The 16,073-nt window shown below is 42.7% G+C and overlaps 2 protein-coding genes across 5 annotated transcripts in view; one reads left to right on the top strand and one right to left on the bottom strand.

The window, feature by feature from the left end:
• The window catches only part of LOC135497910 (uncharacterized), a 33,440-nt gene extending 29,103 nt beyond the window's left edge, over positions 1 to 4,337 (bottom strand). The window contains exon 1 of one of the 2 annotated variants that reach the window (XM_064787908.1): positions 4,213 to 4,337. The gene's annotated coding sequence lies outside the window, so the exon portion shown is untranslated. Of the gene's footprint in view, positions 1 to 2,107; positions 2,241 to 4,212 lie in introns of those variants that run through there. The other variant, XM_064787910.1, reaches the window with a different exon arrangement.
• LOC135497912 (solute carrier family 23 member 1-like) lies at positions 43 to 16,060 on the top strand. 3 transcript variants are annotated; one of them, XM_064787916.1, is made up of 18 exons: positions 43 to 107; positions 1,761 to 1,824; positions 4,626 to 4,835; positions 5,176 to 5,298; positions 6,779 to 6,824; positions 7,578 to 7,696; positions 8,328 to 9,371; positions 9,848 to 10,009; positions 10,199 to 10,374; positions 10,578 to 10,735; positions 11,087 to 11,181; positions 11,946 to 12,052; positions 12,379 to 12,681; positions 13,038 to 13,194; positions 13,288 to 13,541; positions 13,800 to 14,073; positions 14,675 to 14,770; positions 15,372 to 16,060. In XM_064787916.1, exons 8-18 carry the CDS (start codon positions 9,967 to 9,969, stop codon positions 15,590 to 15,592), a joined length of 1,884 nt encoding a protein of 627 aa, XP_064643986.1. In that variant the 5' UTR covers positions 43 to 107; positions 1,761 to 1,824; positions 4,626 to 4,835; positions 5,176 to 5,298; positions 6,779 to 6,824; positions 7,578 to 7,696; positions 8,328 to 9,371; positions 9,848 to 9,966; the 3' UTR covers positions 15,593 to 16,060. The 3 variants fall into 3 exon arrangements, with proteins under 3 accessions (XP_064643986.1, XP_064643985.1, XP_064643988.1); XM_064787915.1 differs by lacking the exons at positions 43 to 107; positions 1,761 to 1,824 and adding an exon at positions 2,391 to 2,574; XM_064787918.1 differs by lacking the exons at positions 43 to 107; positions 1,761 to 1,824; positions 4,626 to 4,835; positions 5,176 to 5,298; positions 6,779 to 6,824 and adding an exon at positions 7,416 to 7,439.
• The last annotated feature ends 13 nt before the right edge of the window (positions 16,061 to 16,073 follow it).

The raw sequence follows: 16,073 nt of genomic DNA, 5'->3' as shown, positions 1-16,073 counted from the left end.
TGACCTCATATTTCACAATTAAACCAGATAAACTGGGTCAGGCAGCCATTGAAAATTCACAGACACAGACAAGCAGGACAGGCAAAAACAAGTCCCTGGATTGGCTTGTAAGTTGTATTGTTGATGCTAGACCTATATGCAGTACACACAGTACTATATTAACTGGGCAATGGGCCAAGTATGAATGAAATGGCCAGGGCCATTGTGCTCACCTCATGTGGAGGAAAGATGGATAAAGAGCATGGTATTGTGTCATGTAGTGTTAGGTTTGATGTAGGTCCAAGCAATTACAATTTCCCCAAAATGGCAAATTTACAGTACATTCGACCTCTGTGACCTTGAAAAGTAGGTCAAATCAAAGAAGCCCCGGGTGACACATTGAATGGTTGTTGGAATTAGATGTACCTATGATATAAAATTGGTGCCAATCGGGCAAGTCATTACTAGGAATAATGGCATTTTGAAGAATTTAGGATTTGGCCCCCTCCCTGGAGGCCAAACGGCAAATCAGATCGCACCAAACTTCGGTACCTGAGATCACCTGACCAAGGGGTACATGTGTACTTAATTTGTGATCAATAGTCATTGCAGTTAAGAAACGTGCCATAGTTACGGCCTGACGGCAAATTTATGCCATTTGACCTCTGTGACCTTGACAAGAAGGTCAAATTAAAAACCTGTGTGACATATACTGTATGGTGGTTAGATGTACCCATGATATCAAATTGGTGGCAATCGGGCAAGAAGTTAAGGAATAATCACATTTTTAAGGTTTTTTGATTTTGCCCCCTGGTGGTCAAGTGGTGAATCATATTGGACCAAACTTTGGTCCCTGAGATCACCTGACTAAGGGGTAAATGTGTACCAAATTTGGTATCAATAGTCATTGCAGTTTAGAAACGTGCCATCGTTACATCCTAACGGCCAATTTACACCATTTGACCTCTGTGACCTTGAAAAGGAGGTCAAATCAAAAACCCGGAGGATATATGATGCACCTTTGCTAGAAGTACCTACCATATTTTTTTCAAAATTTCCCGACTACTATTAAGGGAGATATTGCATATTTTCACTTTTAACGTTTGGCCCCCTGGTGGCCAAACCATGAAACGAATCGGACCGAAACTTGGTCTCCTAGGTGTCATTACATAAGGGTACATGTGTACCAAGTTTCAACTCAATAGCTCCAACAGTTACGAAACGTGCCCTGCTAACGGACGACGGACGACGACGACGACGACGACGACGACGACGACGACGGACGACGGACGCCACGGTATGGGATAAGCTCACCTCTGCTAAGAGGTGAGCTAAAAACGTGAAGTTCTGTTTGACAATAGCGGGCAATGGGAAAACAGTCTGAAAGGGGGTCAAAATCACAATCTCGACAACCCTTACATGTACCCCGAGAGTGTCCTCATGGGTACATCACTGTGAAGGTCCGTCTATTCGGGTATACCGTATTTTACAAAACAGTTTTTATCCAACTGTAGTGACCCTGAAGCTCATGGTATTGGCAGAGGGTCGAAGGTGCCACTTTCGCCCTTTCTGATATCAATTCTCTACTTAGTCTAGCACAAAGGCTACATGTATTGTAGCGACCACCTCGTCGAGTCGTATCGATGAAAAGAATAAATATTTCTACAAGCATTTCCGGCCAACCCCACTTGCACATTATACTTGCACAAGAGGCCATCATATGCCATCATATCAATAACAAGCAGGGTAACTATTTGTTTTATACTTTCACGTCATCATAGGGGCACACTAGTTGCTCAGCGAACCAGTCAATGATGTATTGCCATGGATAGGAGTAAACTGTGGGTACGTATACATTCCATGCAGCCTCCAATGCAGACTTTCATGCCATTGCAATATACCAAGTCATCCAGCTTGCTCAAAACCATGGGCTACCAGGTGATAAACCTTGGGCAGGGCACTTAGAACAGATTGGAGTCTCTGGTACAGCAATTAAAGACCAACACAGCAGTTGCAGACCATTTATTTCCATGCATGGGTACAATTTTTGTGACTACCACCTCTCGCCAAATCAGCCAAATAATAGGCTCACAAAAGAGGGGTTGATAATTTTTTAAAAAGTACTTACCAAAATGCGTTAGCACAGTTACTCCTTTTCCAAGGAATCTTCACCACAACAAACTTCGGCCAGAAAACTATAAAATGTTTGTGTCGTTCCTGCCTATGACAATACGGGTAGACAGACCGATTAGTTTAAACGTTTATTATGGAAGCCTTTTTATGGTAATTTATTACAATGTGATAACCATGCCTGCTATAAATGATTATTATTCACGTCATCTCAAACATCTGTGAATATTATAGATTATTCCATGTATAGACTACCCAAATATAGGCCTATGCCACCAGATGTGTGACATGGATATTAAGATACATGTCGTTATGTTACATACAAATATTAAGGCGCATGACGCCCATATCATGTAATAACGGAAATAGTTGATGACGTTCAGGGTCAAAGCTTGAAGAAGTGTCTTCCTTTCTCAGCCAACCATACATTCTAACATGGAGGCATAGCTTGTAACGAACAAAGAGGTAAGTGTAATGTTCTATAGGCCTAAATGTATTCATATTGTGATGTGTAATTGTTTGTTTCATCGACATCATGTTCAAGCCGACTGTAGTGTAGGCTTACACACAATGTACGCGGACTTGGTGATGTGTACAATACATAAATGTAGATGTAGATAAAACTGTATCCAGAGATTGTGGCCCTTCTGGTATTTGATTAGAAATGATCCCAGACCCATAAAACCAAAACAGACCAAAGAACTCAACAGATCCTGCAACCACTAACATCAATGTCTCAAGAGGTATCCAGAAGTGTTCTAAAGTGGTCCAGAACTAATTCTAATTCACCCTCCCGCATAATAACCTACTTGAAGGTTCCCAAGTGTTTGTTTTGTGGTATTGTACATAACATGCATGATACCAAAAGAATCTCTACCCCAGAAACTGCACCAAGTGGAATTTTAGGCACCTGAGGAAAAACATGAGATCAAATTCATTGGCCATAGCCGAGATGAGTATATTGGCTAGCTGTTATGCTATGGTATAATTCTTCCTTGTCTGCATAGATCAGATGACAGGTCACTTGCACATTTTGCATGAGTACCGGGATGTGTGAGAATTACATCATTTCGTCATTATACCTATAATACCAATTATCGATAGTGACCTTAAACAACCAACACTGACCAAGTTGTAGATTAGATTGTTGTTTATTGAGGGCAATCACCAAATCATGATCTTCCACCATTCTCAACCTCTTCAAAAGCCAAACTTATTTTGCATATTGACCTATTTTTCAATCTTTGAATGAATAACACTTTACATGATAAAAAAACATCACCATCTGATAATGTAAATCTTTGTCTTTCATGACCTATTTACCAATCAAGTACAGGCCTGCACAGCCCATCATTTGGTATTTACCTGGCCCTGGTTGTTCAAAACAAATTTAGTCGAAGCAATTCGATGCAGACTGTCGAAATTCTGAACCAAAACTAGTGTCCACATTAGAGAGGATGAGCTGCTTAGACCAGGGTCATTATTCCGTGTTGGAAGCAAACTAATGGGCGACATGAGTGAATAAAGACAAGCAAATGCTTTTATCTAAAACTCCATGTACATTTACACTAGACCTTTCTGTACAAAATTGAAGTAAAAGCATTTGCTAGTCTTTATTCACATCGCCCATGATCTACCTGGTATAGCCCCCCCCCAGGCCTTTTTAGGTTTTGACTGGTTTGAGGTACATCAATCACAAGACCTTATGGCTCCAATCAGTCAGGACCTGGCCCAATATCGGTGAACTTATCATCATACCACTTGCGCAGGTACCTTTTTGGTGTGGGGAGGCTCTGCACCCTAGCCCTCCCCCCACTAGCTAGCTCGCCCTTCCTATATATTGTATAGAATACGTTTCAACTACAACACCGATAGACAGTGGCTATCAACTTAATATTGCTTAAAGTCTAACAACTCAAAAGTTCAAGAGCGAACTGCCTCTACTAACTAACTTAAAAATATACACCTGCCTGTACAGTGCACGATGTACTGTCCACACTCGCTGACTGTTGCTGAAAAGGCGAGGCGTGACCACGAGAGCCGGCGGCGCTTAAAAGGCGTAACAGGCTCTGATCATCGTTAATTTTATACTTGGCACCTTACCCGTGACTATATCTTTTATCTCACGAAATTTCACGTCTGTATGAAGAAAATTGAGTGAACAGTGACTGAAAATCCGAATGCAACCCAGATCTCAGAAATTTGGTACGGCCATGAAAATGCCTGCGCATGCGCGGTAGCTTCAAGTGGTTGAAGTGTAATTGACCCAGTTAGCATCAGGTGGCAGCAGCTGTAGAAAGGGATTACATGTAGTTGGAGAATTAGTGACTCTTCGAGGCGCCAGGCGTTCAAGTTAGTAGTTAAGTGACCCAGGCTCAGTGTTGTGACAAACCAGGGAAGCTGAATATGAGGACGGGGATAATCTGGATGTGACTTTGTCTCCGTCCGGTCTCTCAAAGTCTTTTATTTTTTTTATTCACAATTAAAATACACGTTCTTTTATTCATTTTATTCAGATTCACCAAAGACGATGAAGCTGCTATTATTTTTAGCTCTATTTGGCGCCATTTCAATCGTGTCGTCTGCGTTTGTCTGTCTGACCGGATGTGAACAGATTCCATGCGCAGATGCCATCACTAAGGAAGCCTGTCATCAGGAGAGGGGCATCTTTGAAGAGTTCGGCGGCGGGGTTTGCGGATGCTGTCCTTATTGTTATCAAGAAATAGGTATGTATCACATGTCGAATCGGTCATCAGGACGGTGTCACAACTACAACGCATGGCCAGACTGGTACACCAGCCCTAAGTGACAATTATTCTAGACACTATGAGGGAGTCTCCATAATGTCTCTAACAACGATACGATCTGCCCACATGCATGACTAAGAATGTCTTTAGCAGCCCTCCTATATTACGCTCCGGGCACGGTGCATTGTAAAGGACATTGTTCCGTGAAAACGATGGCGAATATTCTGCCTCAGTCTTATTGGGGTCACCTCTATCATATAAAATTGTCTTCAAGAGTGTTCGACAGTTGATTCCCGATCTACTTTTATTTTGTTTTCAGCAAAAGGCGGGCGCTGTCTGGCAATACTGAGTGCCCTACTTGGTGTGCCGGACGCTGGGAATCGCTGCGCCGAGGGGACGTTCTGTGATCCGAAGACGAGCAAATGTGAAGAACTCCCACTAGGTAAAAGCGCATAGAGGAAAAGATACTGCCAACGAATCGGTTTCTTTCTTCCCAAAATAGGCTGTCATTTACTTTGAGAGACAATTTCACAACCAGGTGACGATGGCATAGGCTACTTGAAAAGCTTCAATGCGACAATTCCCGACCAATGATACTGTTGTCGCAGAGGCGATTTTACAGTTCCGACAGACTGTGTTCCGACAGACATTTCCTTTTTAAAACGGGACGGTTCAGAATGATCGTAGACAGACAATTCATATAAACAGCACATCAAAACTGCGAGACGATTGTCCTTCCGCCGCTCACAGACTACCACCACGCCATCTTCAGGCAAGCAATCGAAATGAACAATCTATATCATAATACTATAAGGCGGCTCGCTAAAGTGCCATTTGGGGGTCGTGTTTCGTCTCGAAATTTTGCACGTTTGCAGGTGATATGTTATCCTGATGCAACGTCATGTTTATTTTCGGAAATTTACTTCAGCGGAGCAGTAATGAGGGATTTTTAATCGGACACGGTCAATTCTCCTTATCACTCACGGAAGCCAAGCCATTGCTGTTCAGTTATGCAGGGGATTAATGAATCACCTGCACTCCCTGTGGGGTGACTAACACTACCTGTTGAACGGCTGGCTGTAGGGGGATGATTGGAACAGCCTGTACACGTGTTGACCTGCTGAACCAAGGTTAATGTTATTTTCAATCCACGGTTGTAGGTCACCTGATCTTCGAGATTTCGCGGGAAAGAAATTGTAAACAAACGCATGTGTGCAGTTCAAATGTAAACAAAAATGTATTTTGATACTTTTGGTTGCTGGACTTGGGTTTTCCCGCAGTAAGGAGCTGGGGTCAAATTGATGGTCTATCGTTTATTGGTACTGTATTAGCCAGAGCTAGCCCTTGATTATGAAGGGATTTTCAAATTAATGCTACAATGGTATGTTTATGTGCTCACCACACAGCTTTCAAAACTTGATGTATCTGAAAAGGCACTCTGAACTTGGCATGGCCTTATCAAGGAGCTGCTCACAGTGCTGAACTTCTAGCTTGCCTGTCGAATAAGTGCCTTGCCCGAGATCATGCTACATGTAGGAGGAGCACGCATTTTAAAGTTTTAGTAGTGATAGTGCAATTGGTCCGAGCCATTTGGAGGCCGACATGTGAAGGCCTATCTGGGTTCTCCTTCATCTCCGTATAAAAAGGGGCATATTGCTGACTAAGGAACGAGGTATATTCACATTGCCTCATCATCTCATTCGGACCAATTGATTTACTTTTATATGCACGCATACAGCACGCCACAGGGTCCGAGTCTGTGGACAAATGGTTGGTTTAATTTGTCTCTTCGATATTGCTCCTTTGATATTGCATTATATTTTCATTGCAATTCAATCTATTCAAGGTATAGCCCATTTGAACCTGCCTGCGCCACGGGTACAATGCTAGTATATATTATATGGTCGCATATATGCTTTCAGGGCCGAAAAAATGCAAGAATATATTTAAGAATTGCACCGACAGAGAGTGAGTTCCTTGACTTTAAACGTGTAGAATAACCCTGTAGATAGATAAACATACCACTTTGCCGTCGAAGGTAGTCACGTAGTGTTTTATTTTGTAAAACTCCAACCCCTGCCCTAGTAGTTTAGTGGTGATGGGTTTCTGCGACAATCTGCAGACGAGCCGCCCCTGCAGAGGTCTTACTTTCCGTCATCTATTGAGCCCAACTCTCAACTAGAACAACGAGAAGAAGTTTCCAGCATGATGCGAGTATATGCTCCGACAATTCCCAGTCGAGTTTGCGTTCTCCTCCAAAAATCGCCGGCCAAGTCTGGGTTTCCCCTCCGACAATCCAAACCAAGTCTACATCATAATACAGCTTTCTCCTCCGGATAATTCCCAATTTATCTGACAATCCCCAACCAAGTAACAATCATGAAGCCTCTCCTCCGATAGTTCCAACCATGTCATGCATGTAATCATAGTGAAGGTTTCTCGTCCGACAGCCCCAAACCAAGTCTGGGTTTCTCCTCCAATCCCCAACCAAGTCTATGACATTATGGGGTACAGTTTTTTTCTCCAGGTGGGGGTTCGATGATGACGCTATAACAGTGCCCAAAACAGAAACGAGATTAAAAGGTCAGTTTATATCCAATGTACCATCAGCGTAAATGACGAAGGAGATATGGTGTGGATGTAAATTTAAAGTCTTTAATAATTATTCTCACTATGTTGGGCGTACCTCTGTGCATTATACTTTAAACCTTCTGCCCCCAGGTGTCACTGCTTGGACGCGCTCTGTCGGAGGATCCGCCCGTACACTCCCAAACAGAATGCCAGTGATGAAGACAGTGGGTACACGGTACCGCTTGCAGAAGCAGATTCTATGAACTGTAGTAAGTTTTTCCGAATTGTAAGACACATACAGCGACCATAGATTCGTGTAGTTTGGCTATGACCTGCAAGAGGTCGCTGGTAAAGTATTGGAGTGTTTGGTTGTCTGCTTACCGATTGTGACATCTGTCTTCCATTCAGTGTTTTGTCTACTTTCCTACTTTCCTGTTGGATGTACCACAGTCCCTGGTTGCGACACCTCCTTTGCGACACCTGTCCCCCATCCTTCATTTGCAGTATTGTGTATGTTGGCCCAATGATTGTGCCGCCCTCTCTAGTTAACACAGTTCCTAACTTGAGAAGTTCACTGCAGAGCGCGCTGGGTGATATGAATAAAGACTAGCAAATGCTTTTACTTCAATTTTGTACAGAGAGGCAAAGTGTAAATGTACATGGAGTTTTAGATAAAGGCATTTACTACTCTTTATTCATATCACCCAATGTACGCACAACTGTGGATGTGCACATGCTGCCGATGAAGTGGTAGAGGCACAGTTGTAACACACGGTACTGTGTACAAAAAAAGGATGGCAATTTGAATCGCTATGACCACAATCTCAGGAAGGTCAGGTATGACCAATTTTGGCAGGAAAATTAAATGCTTCTGATTATTTTCTTGTTGTTTTTCTACAGGATGTGCCCGAAAAAAGTTCAACTACCGAGAAAAGCATCTAATTGGCTTGATGTTCAACTGTGACATAAAAACGGGAAATTTTTCTCCGCTTCAATGTTATGGGTCCCACTGCTGGTGCACGGATGAACGGGGGAGATCATTTTGGAAGACATGTACTCCAATTGTAGACATCAGGAAGATGACATGTTTTGGAAAGAGGCCTAAGACCTGGAACAATGTGGACATAGGACGCTGATTACGAATATGAAAATACATACCTTAAACAGGGTTGATACCCGGGGGTAGATACTCGTCCAATAGAGTTTCATGTACAAATAAACTGAACTTTCACTCAGCCTTGAATTCTTCACATTTTTACATCTACGGTGCTGCATCAGTTATAATTGTAAGTCGTGGACAAGCGAAAATTTGTCAAAATGACCAACTTATGACTTTTATGTTTACTTGTGTGTCTGTTCTTGTGTGTCTGATTTACAGTTGACACTTGCGAGTATGTCTTTGAGCTGTTGCTAATAACACATTTAAAAAACAACAGCTCAAAGTCATACTCGATATCAACATAGACTCCCTGGAGAGGTTTTGGCATCATCCGTTATGAACCGAGGGAGGAGATAGGGAACACCCTATTGTTGCTCTAAAGTAGTGATAGTAACCTATTTGGCAAGTTCGCAAAGTAATAGGGATGATTATTCCTAATCGCCAAGTCAACATTCCCTTACTTTCGAGGTCAAGATTAAATGTACATGAATATATACGTATATTACATAGTGACCTATCATCGGCCCTTCCTCAAAGACATTTCATTAAGTGAGTACTTCTTAGGCCACGTTATCATGAAGATAGGATCGACAGTGTCACTTGTTACGGTTGTAGTGTCCCATATCACCAGTCAACGGCATGTTCGTTTACTAACTAAAACATGGTATAAAAACGTGAACTCTATTGAAACCTGCAGCCGTATTGTGCAAATACGAATGACACCTTTGTGAGGATTCAAATCGGAGATGTTCAGCTAGTGATGCGTTTGCAGAAAAATAGAACAGGTAAGCTACGACATAAGACGAAGACAGAAAATAAGTCTCTCAGGTTGAAGATGCTGCGACAACGGCTGGAACTATGGCCGTTTGAAGATGCTGCGACAATGGCTGGAACTATGTTCGTCTAATTGAAGATGCTGCGACAACGGCTGGAACTATGGCCGTCTAATTGAAGATGTGGCGACAACGGCTGGAACTTTGGCCGTCTAATTGAAGATGTGGCGACAACGGCTGGAACTATGGTCGTCTAATTGAAGATGCGGCGACAACGGCTTGAACTATGACCGCCAGACGACCAGTTGATTCACAATCAGCAATAATATCTTACTTTGTTGCATAAAATCAAGGGTGATTGACGGCGAAGAGGTATTTGTCTAATAAAATCGTCTCAGTGACACTGAAAGCCTTGAACTTGAACTTGAATAATTATCAAAGTGATAATCAACGTTGTAAATAATACCAGTATTTTTCTTAATTTCAAGTCACGATAACGCCCCAGGTCATCAAAGATCCATTGTTTTCCCTTGACTGAAGGTAGGCTAGAAGTCTTACCAGGATTCCAGACTGTTTGTTTCCTACGAAGATCGGAATAGAGGGAAAGATGGAACCAGATCCAACAACCGTGGATTCACCGGATTCGACAGGTAGGCCTACTGTACGCACACTATCGTAAAGTGAACCTACGTGGCAGTGTTGGTTAGTAATGAAAGTAAACGTTTTTTTGCTGGAAAAGTGTACCCAGAATATAATGTTTGAACGGCCAGTTTAAATCCACTGCTCTCCAGCTTGTTTGTATTGACACGCACTAAACTTACCACCGACATTCCTTGTAGGTAACCCGCCACCAGGAGTGGAAGTGGAAGTGATCGAAATTGAAATGAAGACGAAATCAAACGCTGAAGTTGATATTAAAATTCCCCTCGCCAACGAAGAGCAGGATAGAAATGCATTGATGTACGCCGTTGGAGACAACCCGCCAATACATATGGCATTTATATTTGGACTACAGGTAACCATTAGCACTTCTGGTAACCTTTAGAAGTTAGAAATTTCGGTCCCACTCGTTGCAGCACCCCTTGCCGTCATTCACGTTGGTTTTGTATAGTATTTAGGGCAATATGCCAAATGAAATGTACACCAGTACCAAATATTTATCAAACCATAACAAATTATAGATTTTTCACTAAAACTGTAATATCTCGTATCTCATAGCAAGTCCTACTAAGCATTAGTTCATCAATCTCGATCCCACTGATAGTAGCTGATACTATCTGCGCAGGAAGCCTGGAACTCGTGAAAGCGGAACTTTTGGGGACCTTCCTTGTCATGTGCGGGATATCAACAATATTGCAATGCATTCTGGGAGTAAGGTAAGAATCGCGATGTCACGGATGTCCTTATACACGAAGTTCACTTGAGAAGGCAAATTTGTCTTTTTCTATAGCGAGTTTGTAACAGGTCAGGATTTCCATTTCAAAGAGCATGAGGGGAACACTCAACCAACCACGGAATGGATGGACGGATTCCACGGACTCTGGCTCGTAGCCAGTAGCCGAGCCCGGTGGATCCGTTGAGTTTGCTGGCGACATGAACATGATGCGATGGACGCAGTTCTATCAAGTACGACTCGATGAAAATTTTTCGCTTGCATATGATTTGTTCAAACTCTGTCAAAGGTGAACCCCATTGTTTGCTTCAAGGCTTCTCGTTTTCTCCTGCAGGTTACCTATCATCCAGGGTGGCTGTCACAAGTTCATCCCGGCCGTGGTGGCGCTGATGTCACTACAGAAATGGCGCTGTCCAGATATGGGGGAAGGTATGAGACAAGACCACTAATGAATATTCATAGGTCGAGGCCTATCTATTAGACGAGTGCATGTTTTTTACTCTCAAGTACATATTTGGAGAGGTATTGAAAAAATATTTGCTGTGGCAAGTCTACAGATATAAAGAAATTATTTGATGAAAAAATTAATTTCGAATTTTGCTAATTGGGTAATAGGGGGCGTGTTTTGAGTTTTTTCTGCCAGTTGGCTGAAAAGAGTGGAAATATCAAAGTCTGTCTAATTTGTCGATTAAAAAAAAATTTCCGTGGTCAATCACCAATTTAAATCGCACCAGTTACTCGCAAGACTAACCCGTATATCATATCCGAATTTCAGTTTCACTAGTTGACGCATTCTTTGATGCGTCGCGGTCAAACATTGACAATTTAACTGCTAAAAGGCTTAAAAAATCAATTGTGGTCTTGTCTCGTATGATGCCACTACTGGTAATCTGCTTGTAGAAAGTAGGAGATTATATACACACTTGTCATCATACATCTATCTACATTAGTTTGTCATCGCCATTGGGCTGCTTAGTGCTGGTATGACCATATGTTTAGAAGGGAAACATTGGGAGAGTGGTCTGATGAGAGCTAGTGAAGGGTGGGCCGGAGAATCAGAATGTTAGTCTCATCATTGAACAATAATACCGGAAGTACTTCAAAACAAATTGAATTTTTTTTTGAAATTTTCTTTGAAGAAAGAAAAAAGTTACCAAAAAAGGACAGTTTATTCTGAAGTATCATCTCTTCAGGTTTTTCAATTTCGAATTCGTCTGAACTGATGATGAACAGCAGTTTCATGAACGGCACGAATAGTACCATGGACGTGACCGAGGTGTGGCAGTCCCGCATGCGAGAGGTGAGCGGGAGGTCGTGGGTTGAAACCCATCGGGTCAATTTCTTCATTTCACTATAGAGGTTTGAAGGTTGGGTGGAATTCTTCATATCCGCGGAAATCATTATTTACAAACGCTCAACTCTCATTAACATCTACGCTAGTGTTGTCTAAGTGGCCAATTTTATGTGCGCGTAATCAACTGCATTTTACTAGCTTGCAATATGCACTTATCCTGCCGGCATTGCCATACGAACCTTATTACAGTATTTGTTTTTTTGTTTGGTCACAATGAGACCGGCCTCCCAAGTCGGCATCCACTTCAATCGTTACCCTTCTTCATGTTTCAGATCCAAGGCGGAATCATGGTCGCCTCATTGACCCAGGTCGTCATCGGCACCACTGGCATCCTTGGCTTCATCCTCCGATTCATCGGACCTCTGACCCTGGCGCCCACCATCACTCTCGTGGGCCTCTCCCTCTTCGATGTGGGCATGTCATTTTGCCAAGTCAACTGGGGCATCGCCATTTTGACCTTGGCTCTCCTGCTGTTGTTTTCCCTCTACCTTGGCAACGTACCAATTCCGGTTCCGGCGTTCACACGAAAGCTAGGCTGTCACGTGATGAAGTATCCGGTGTTCAAATTGCTACCGGTAGGTTGAACATGTTTTGATTAGACTTCTTTATGTTGGCGTGTCGTCAGTCTATCATCTGAGAAACTTCTTATGACTTGTATGGGTCCGCTCAAAACGCAGCGGATCGGCATCCTCCCCCCCCCCTCCCCAAATTAGATATGAATGATATGACGAAATGAACTGCAACAGGAGTCTGTTTATGGCTGAATCTATACGCCAGTGTCATCATCATTTGCTTTGATAACGCGCACCACGGCTCCTTTTCAACGTGGTGTTATAGATAATTTTTCGCATTCATTCCATTGAACTTTTCACGGGAAATTGTGTGTGTATTTTTCAACCCAAGCTAATATTTTGCAAACTGTTTTTTTCAGGTGATTCTAGCCATCGCCATATCCTGGTCCGTCTGCGCCATCTTGACCGTCTGCAATGTGTTCACCAACGACCCGGATGACCAAGGCTACAAGGCTCGGGTTGACGCCAACATCGATGTGTTGTACAGCACCAAATGGCTTTTCTTTCCCTATCCAGGTAAGGAACCAATTTATTTATACATGTATGAGCTGAGGGCTGATGTTGATCAGAACATATTTAACTCCATCTCTTTTTCCTGTCTGTTTTCAGGTCAGTGGGGAATGCCAACAGTAAGCGCCGCAGGTTACATGGCGATGATGGCGGCGACCTTCACCTCAGTTGTTGAATCAGTCGGCGACTACTACGCGTGCGCAAGGGTATGCCAGGAAGGCCCACCCCCTCCGCATGCTGTCAATCGGGGCTGCGCTGTGGAGGGGTTGTCGAGTATTTTGTCTGGAGCATTTGGATCTGGAGGAGCCACCACATCGTATAGTCAGAATATTGGAGCTATTGGGTTTACAAAGGTGGGTGCCAGAGTTGGGGGTCAGTGCACCTCATCTTGTATGGGAAGTGATTGGGCTCCATTTGTCCAAGAGTCTAATATGACTAAGAAAAAGAAACGGAAAGATTCCAGAGATCAATATATGGCCTATCCCCTCCTATTCACCATCCCTAGTCATCTGACAAAGAAAAACAAGCGGACAGGTTCCAGGGATCAATATATGGCCTATCACTTCCTATTCACCATTCCTAGTCATCATGACGCCATGTTTATCTTTCAGGTCGGAAGTCGCCTCGCTTTCATAATGGCGGGCTTCATCTTCATCGTCTGCGGAGTATTTGGAAAATTCGGCGCCATTTTGACCATGATGCCCGCGCCCATTCTCGGCGCCATCATCACTTTGAGCTTTGGTATGGTGTCGGCCATCGGTTTATCAAGTCTGCAGTTCATCGATTTAGGAAGTTCCCGAAACCAGTGTATTCTAGGATTTTCGTTGATAATGGGTCTCATGATTCCGGGGTATTTTAAAAGCAACCCCAATGCCATATCGACGGGTTAGTAAGAATAAGACGTACTCTGTTAGAAATAAAGGTTTTTGTAAAACCTTTATTGGTTTTTCGGCCAACACAAATATGCACCCCGCAGAGCTTTTATTTCAGCAAAAAGTTTTTTTCACAATCTTAGAAACCATTTGGGCTTTGTAAGGGTTGCGAAACCTGCATGTTGATTGTGAAGCTGGCGATACCGGTATATTACCAAAGAAACTTTCACGAGATAGTAGTTGCTGTACAAATGTGTGTCATCATTTCCAGGACAGTAAGTAGCCCAGCTTAAGTATCACAGGTAGATGTTCTCATAGTACACCATGGCGAACTGACCGGTTCAGATTCTTCTTCTTTGAAAGACAGCTACTATTGTCATTATCCCCGCCCCTAAAAACAAGAGAATACCGAGTGAACCATACCGCCACAATGCTTGTGTTGTCATTATTTCCATCTCGGTTTTCTTCTTTCTTTAAGATTGTGAACAATGTCGTGGTGTCCATATAACAATGTAATGTCAACAATACAAGCTTTGCGGCGACAGCGTTCACAAGGTTACTCAATTATCATATATATATATACACCGACACGTACTATCTTTTTCATATTTCAGGTATGATCGAGCTTGACCAAGTCCTGGTGGTGCTGTTCAACACACCCATGTTTATAGGCGGTGTTCTTGGCTGTTTTCTGGATAACACGGTGCCTGGTAAGATACTTTACACAACATGATGGTGAGGTCATCCGTTTTCAGAGGTTTTGGCAGGTTGCAAGAGGGCGATCGGAAAGTCTGTCATCACTTTCAAGTTCTTCGTTTACATACAATAGGGAGTTTTCGCAAAGCCCTCGAAACGTCATCGTGAACGCCTATCCCATTGTTCGACATAGTTATCCGGAGATCGGACAATGATGTAGGTGTGAACGTTGCCATTTTGAGGTATGAAAGTCGAAGCACGAAGTACGAAGGCCTTCCGTGTCATCATGTCTTGTGTTAATTAATTAATACGGCGCTACTAATTCATCTTCATTTGTTTTGGTCGATTGGAACATTTTAAATTTCGTATAATGAGACACTTAGACCCTTGGGAATCTACTTGAAAGTGCAGGCAAACATTTGACAAGGAGTTCTTAAATAGTTTCAATAGTTTAAGCCAGTTAAATATATTTAACACTGTCAGTGTATAACATGATAATCGCCTGCTTGCACAATGGTAGACAATGGTAGACAATGTGACATACTTTCATAGTACTCAAGGATCCGGAAGTGACGCAGCACTTCCACTAACCTCCTCATCTTTTGTACATTTCAGGGACAGAGGAAGAACGAGGCATAATAAAATGGCGTCAAGAAACAATGAAAGGTGATGGAACTTGTTCACATGGAATGAAGTCATTAGATCAAGTGTACGAGTTGCCCTACGTCACACCATGGTTGAAGGAGCAGTGGATTGCAACCTATATACCTTTCTTGCCGTCCTACTCGCAAAGGTGGCACTGTTCATGCAGGAAGTCAAAGAAAAGCAGTGAATGAACCAGATTCAGCACGCGGGTCGTTCCTTATGAAATATACAGAGGTCATGTCACATCAGCCATGAATATCAACGTTACCATCAACGTCTACATATGGAGGTACTCTTTGTGTGGATAATTTGCCTCTGACGTCATCACAATATACACCATATACTGCAAAACCAAATGAATTTTGACAGAGGCGATGTGATGAACTTGTGTAAGTGTTTGTGCGCAAACTTCGAATTCAGTTGTGCCTGACATTAACAGTGTCTGATATGCGCATTGGAATGCTTTTCGACGTATAGCGCTATTGTTATTGACAACCGGATGCCATAGAGAAAGTGGTCAAACAGTTCATTTGTGTAGTGATCGACCTTGGATATACATCTTTTTATCTTTTGTGATATAGGGTGGGAAGTAACGCACGCAATTTAGCTGCTTGAGGGACGCATGCACAAAAAGCCTATCTAATACAAATGCATGTAATATAAGTACATGTA

This window comes from Lineus longissimus, chromosome 13 (genome assembly GCF_910592395.1).
Source record: "Lineus longissimus chromosome 13, tnLinLong1.2, whole genome shotgun sequence".
Classification (NCBI taxonomy): domain Eukaryota; kingdom Metazoa; phylum Nemertea; class Pilidiophora; order Heteronemertea; family Lineidae; genus Lineus; species Lineus longissimus.
The sequence above is the reverse complement of the archived record's forward strand: the minus strand, read 5'-3'. Positions and strand labels throughout refer to the sequence as shown.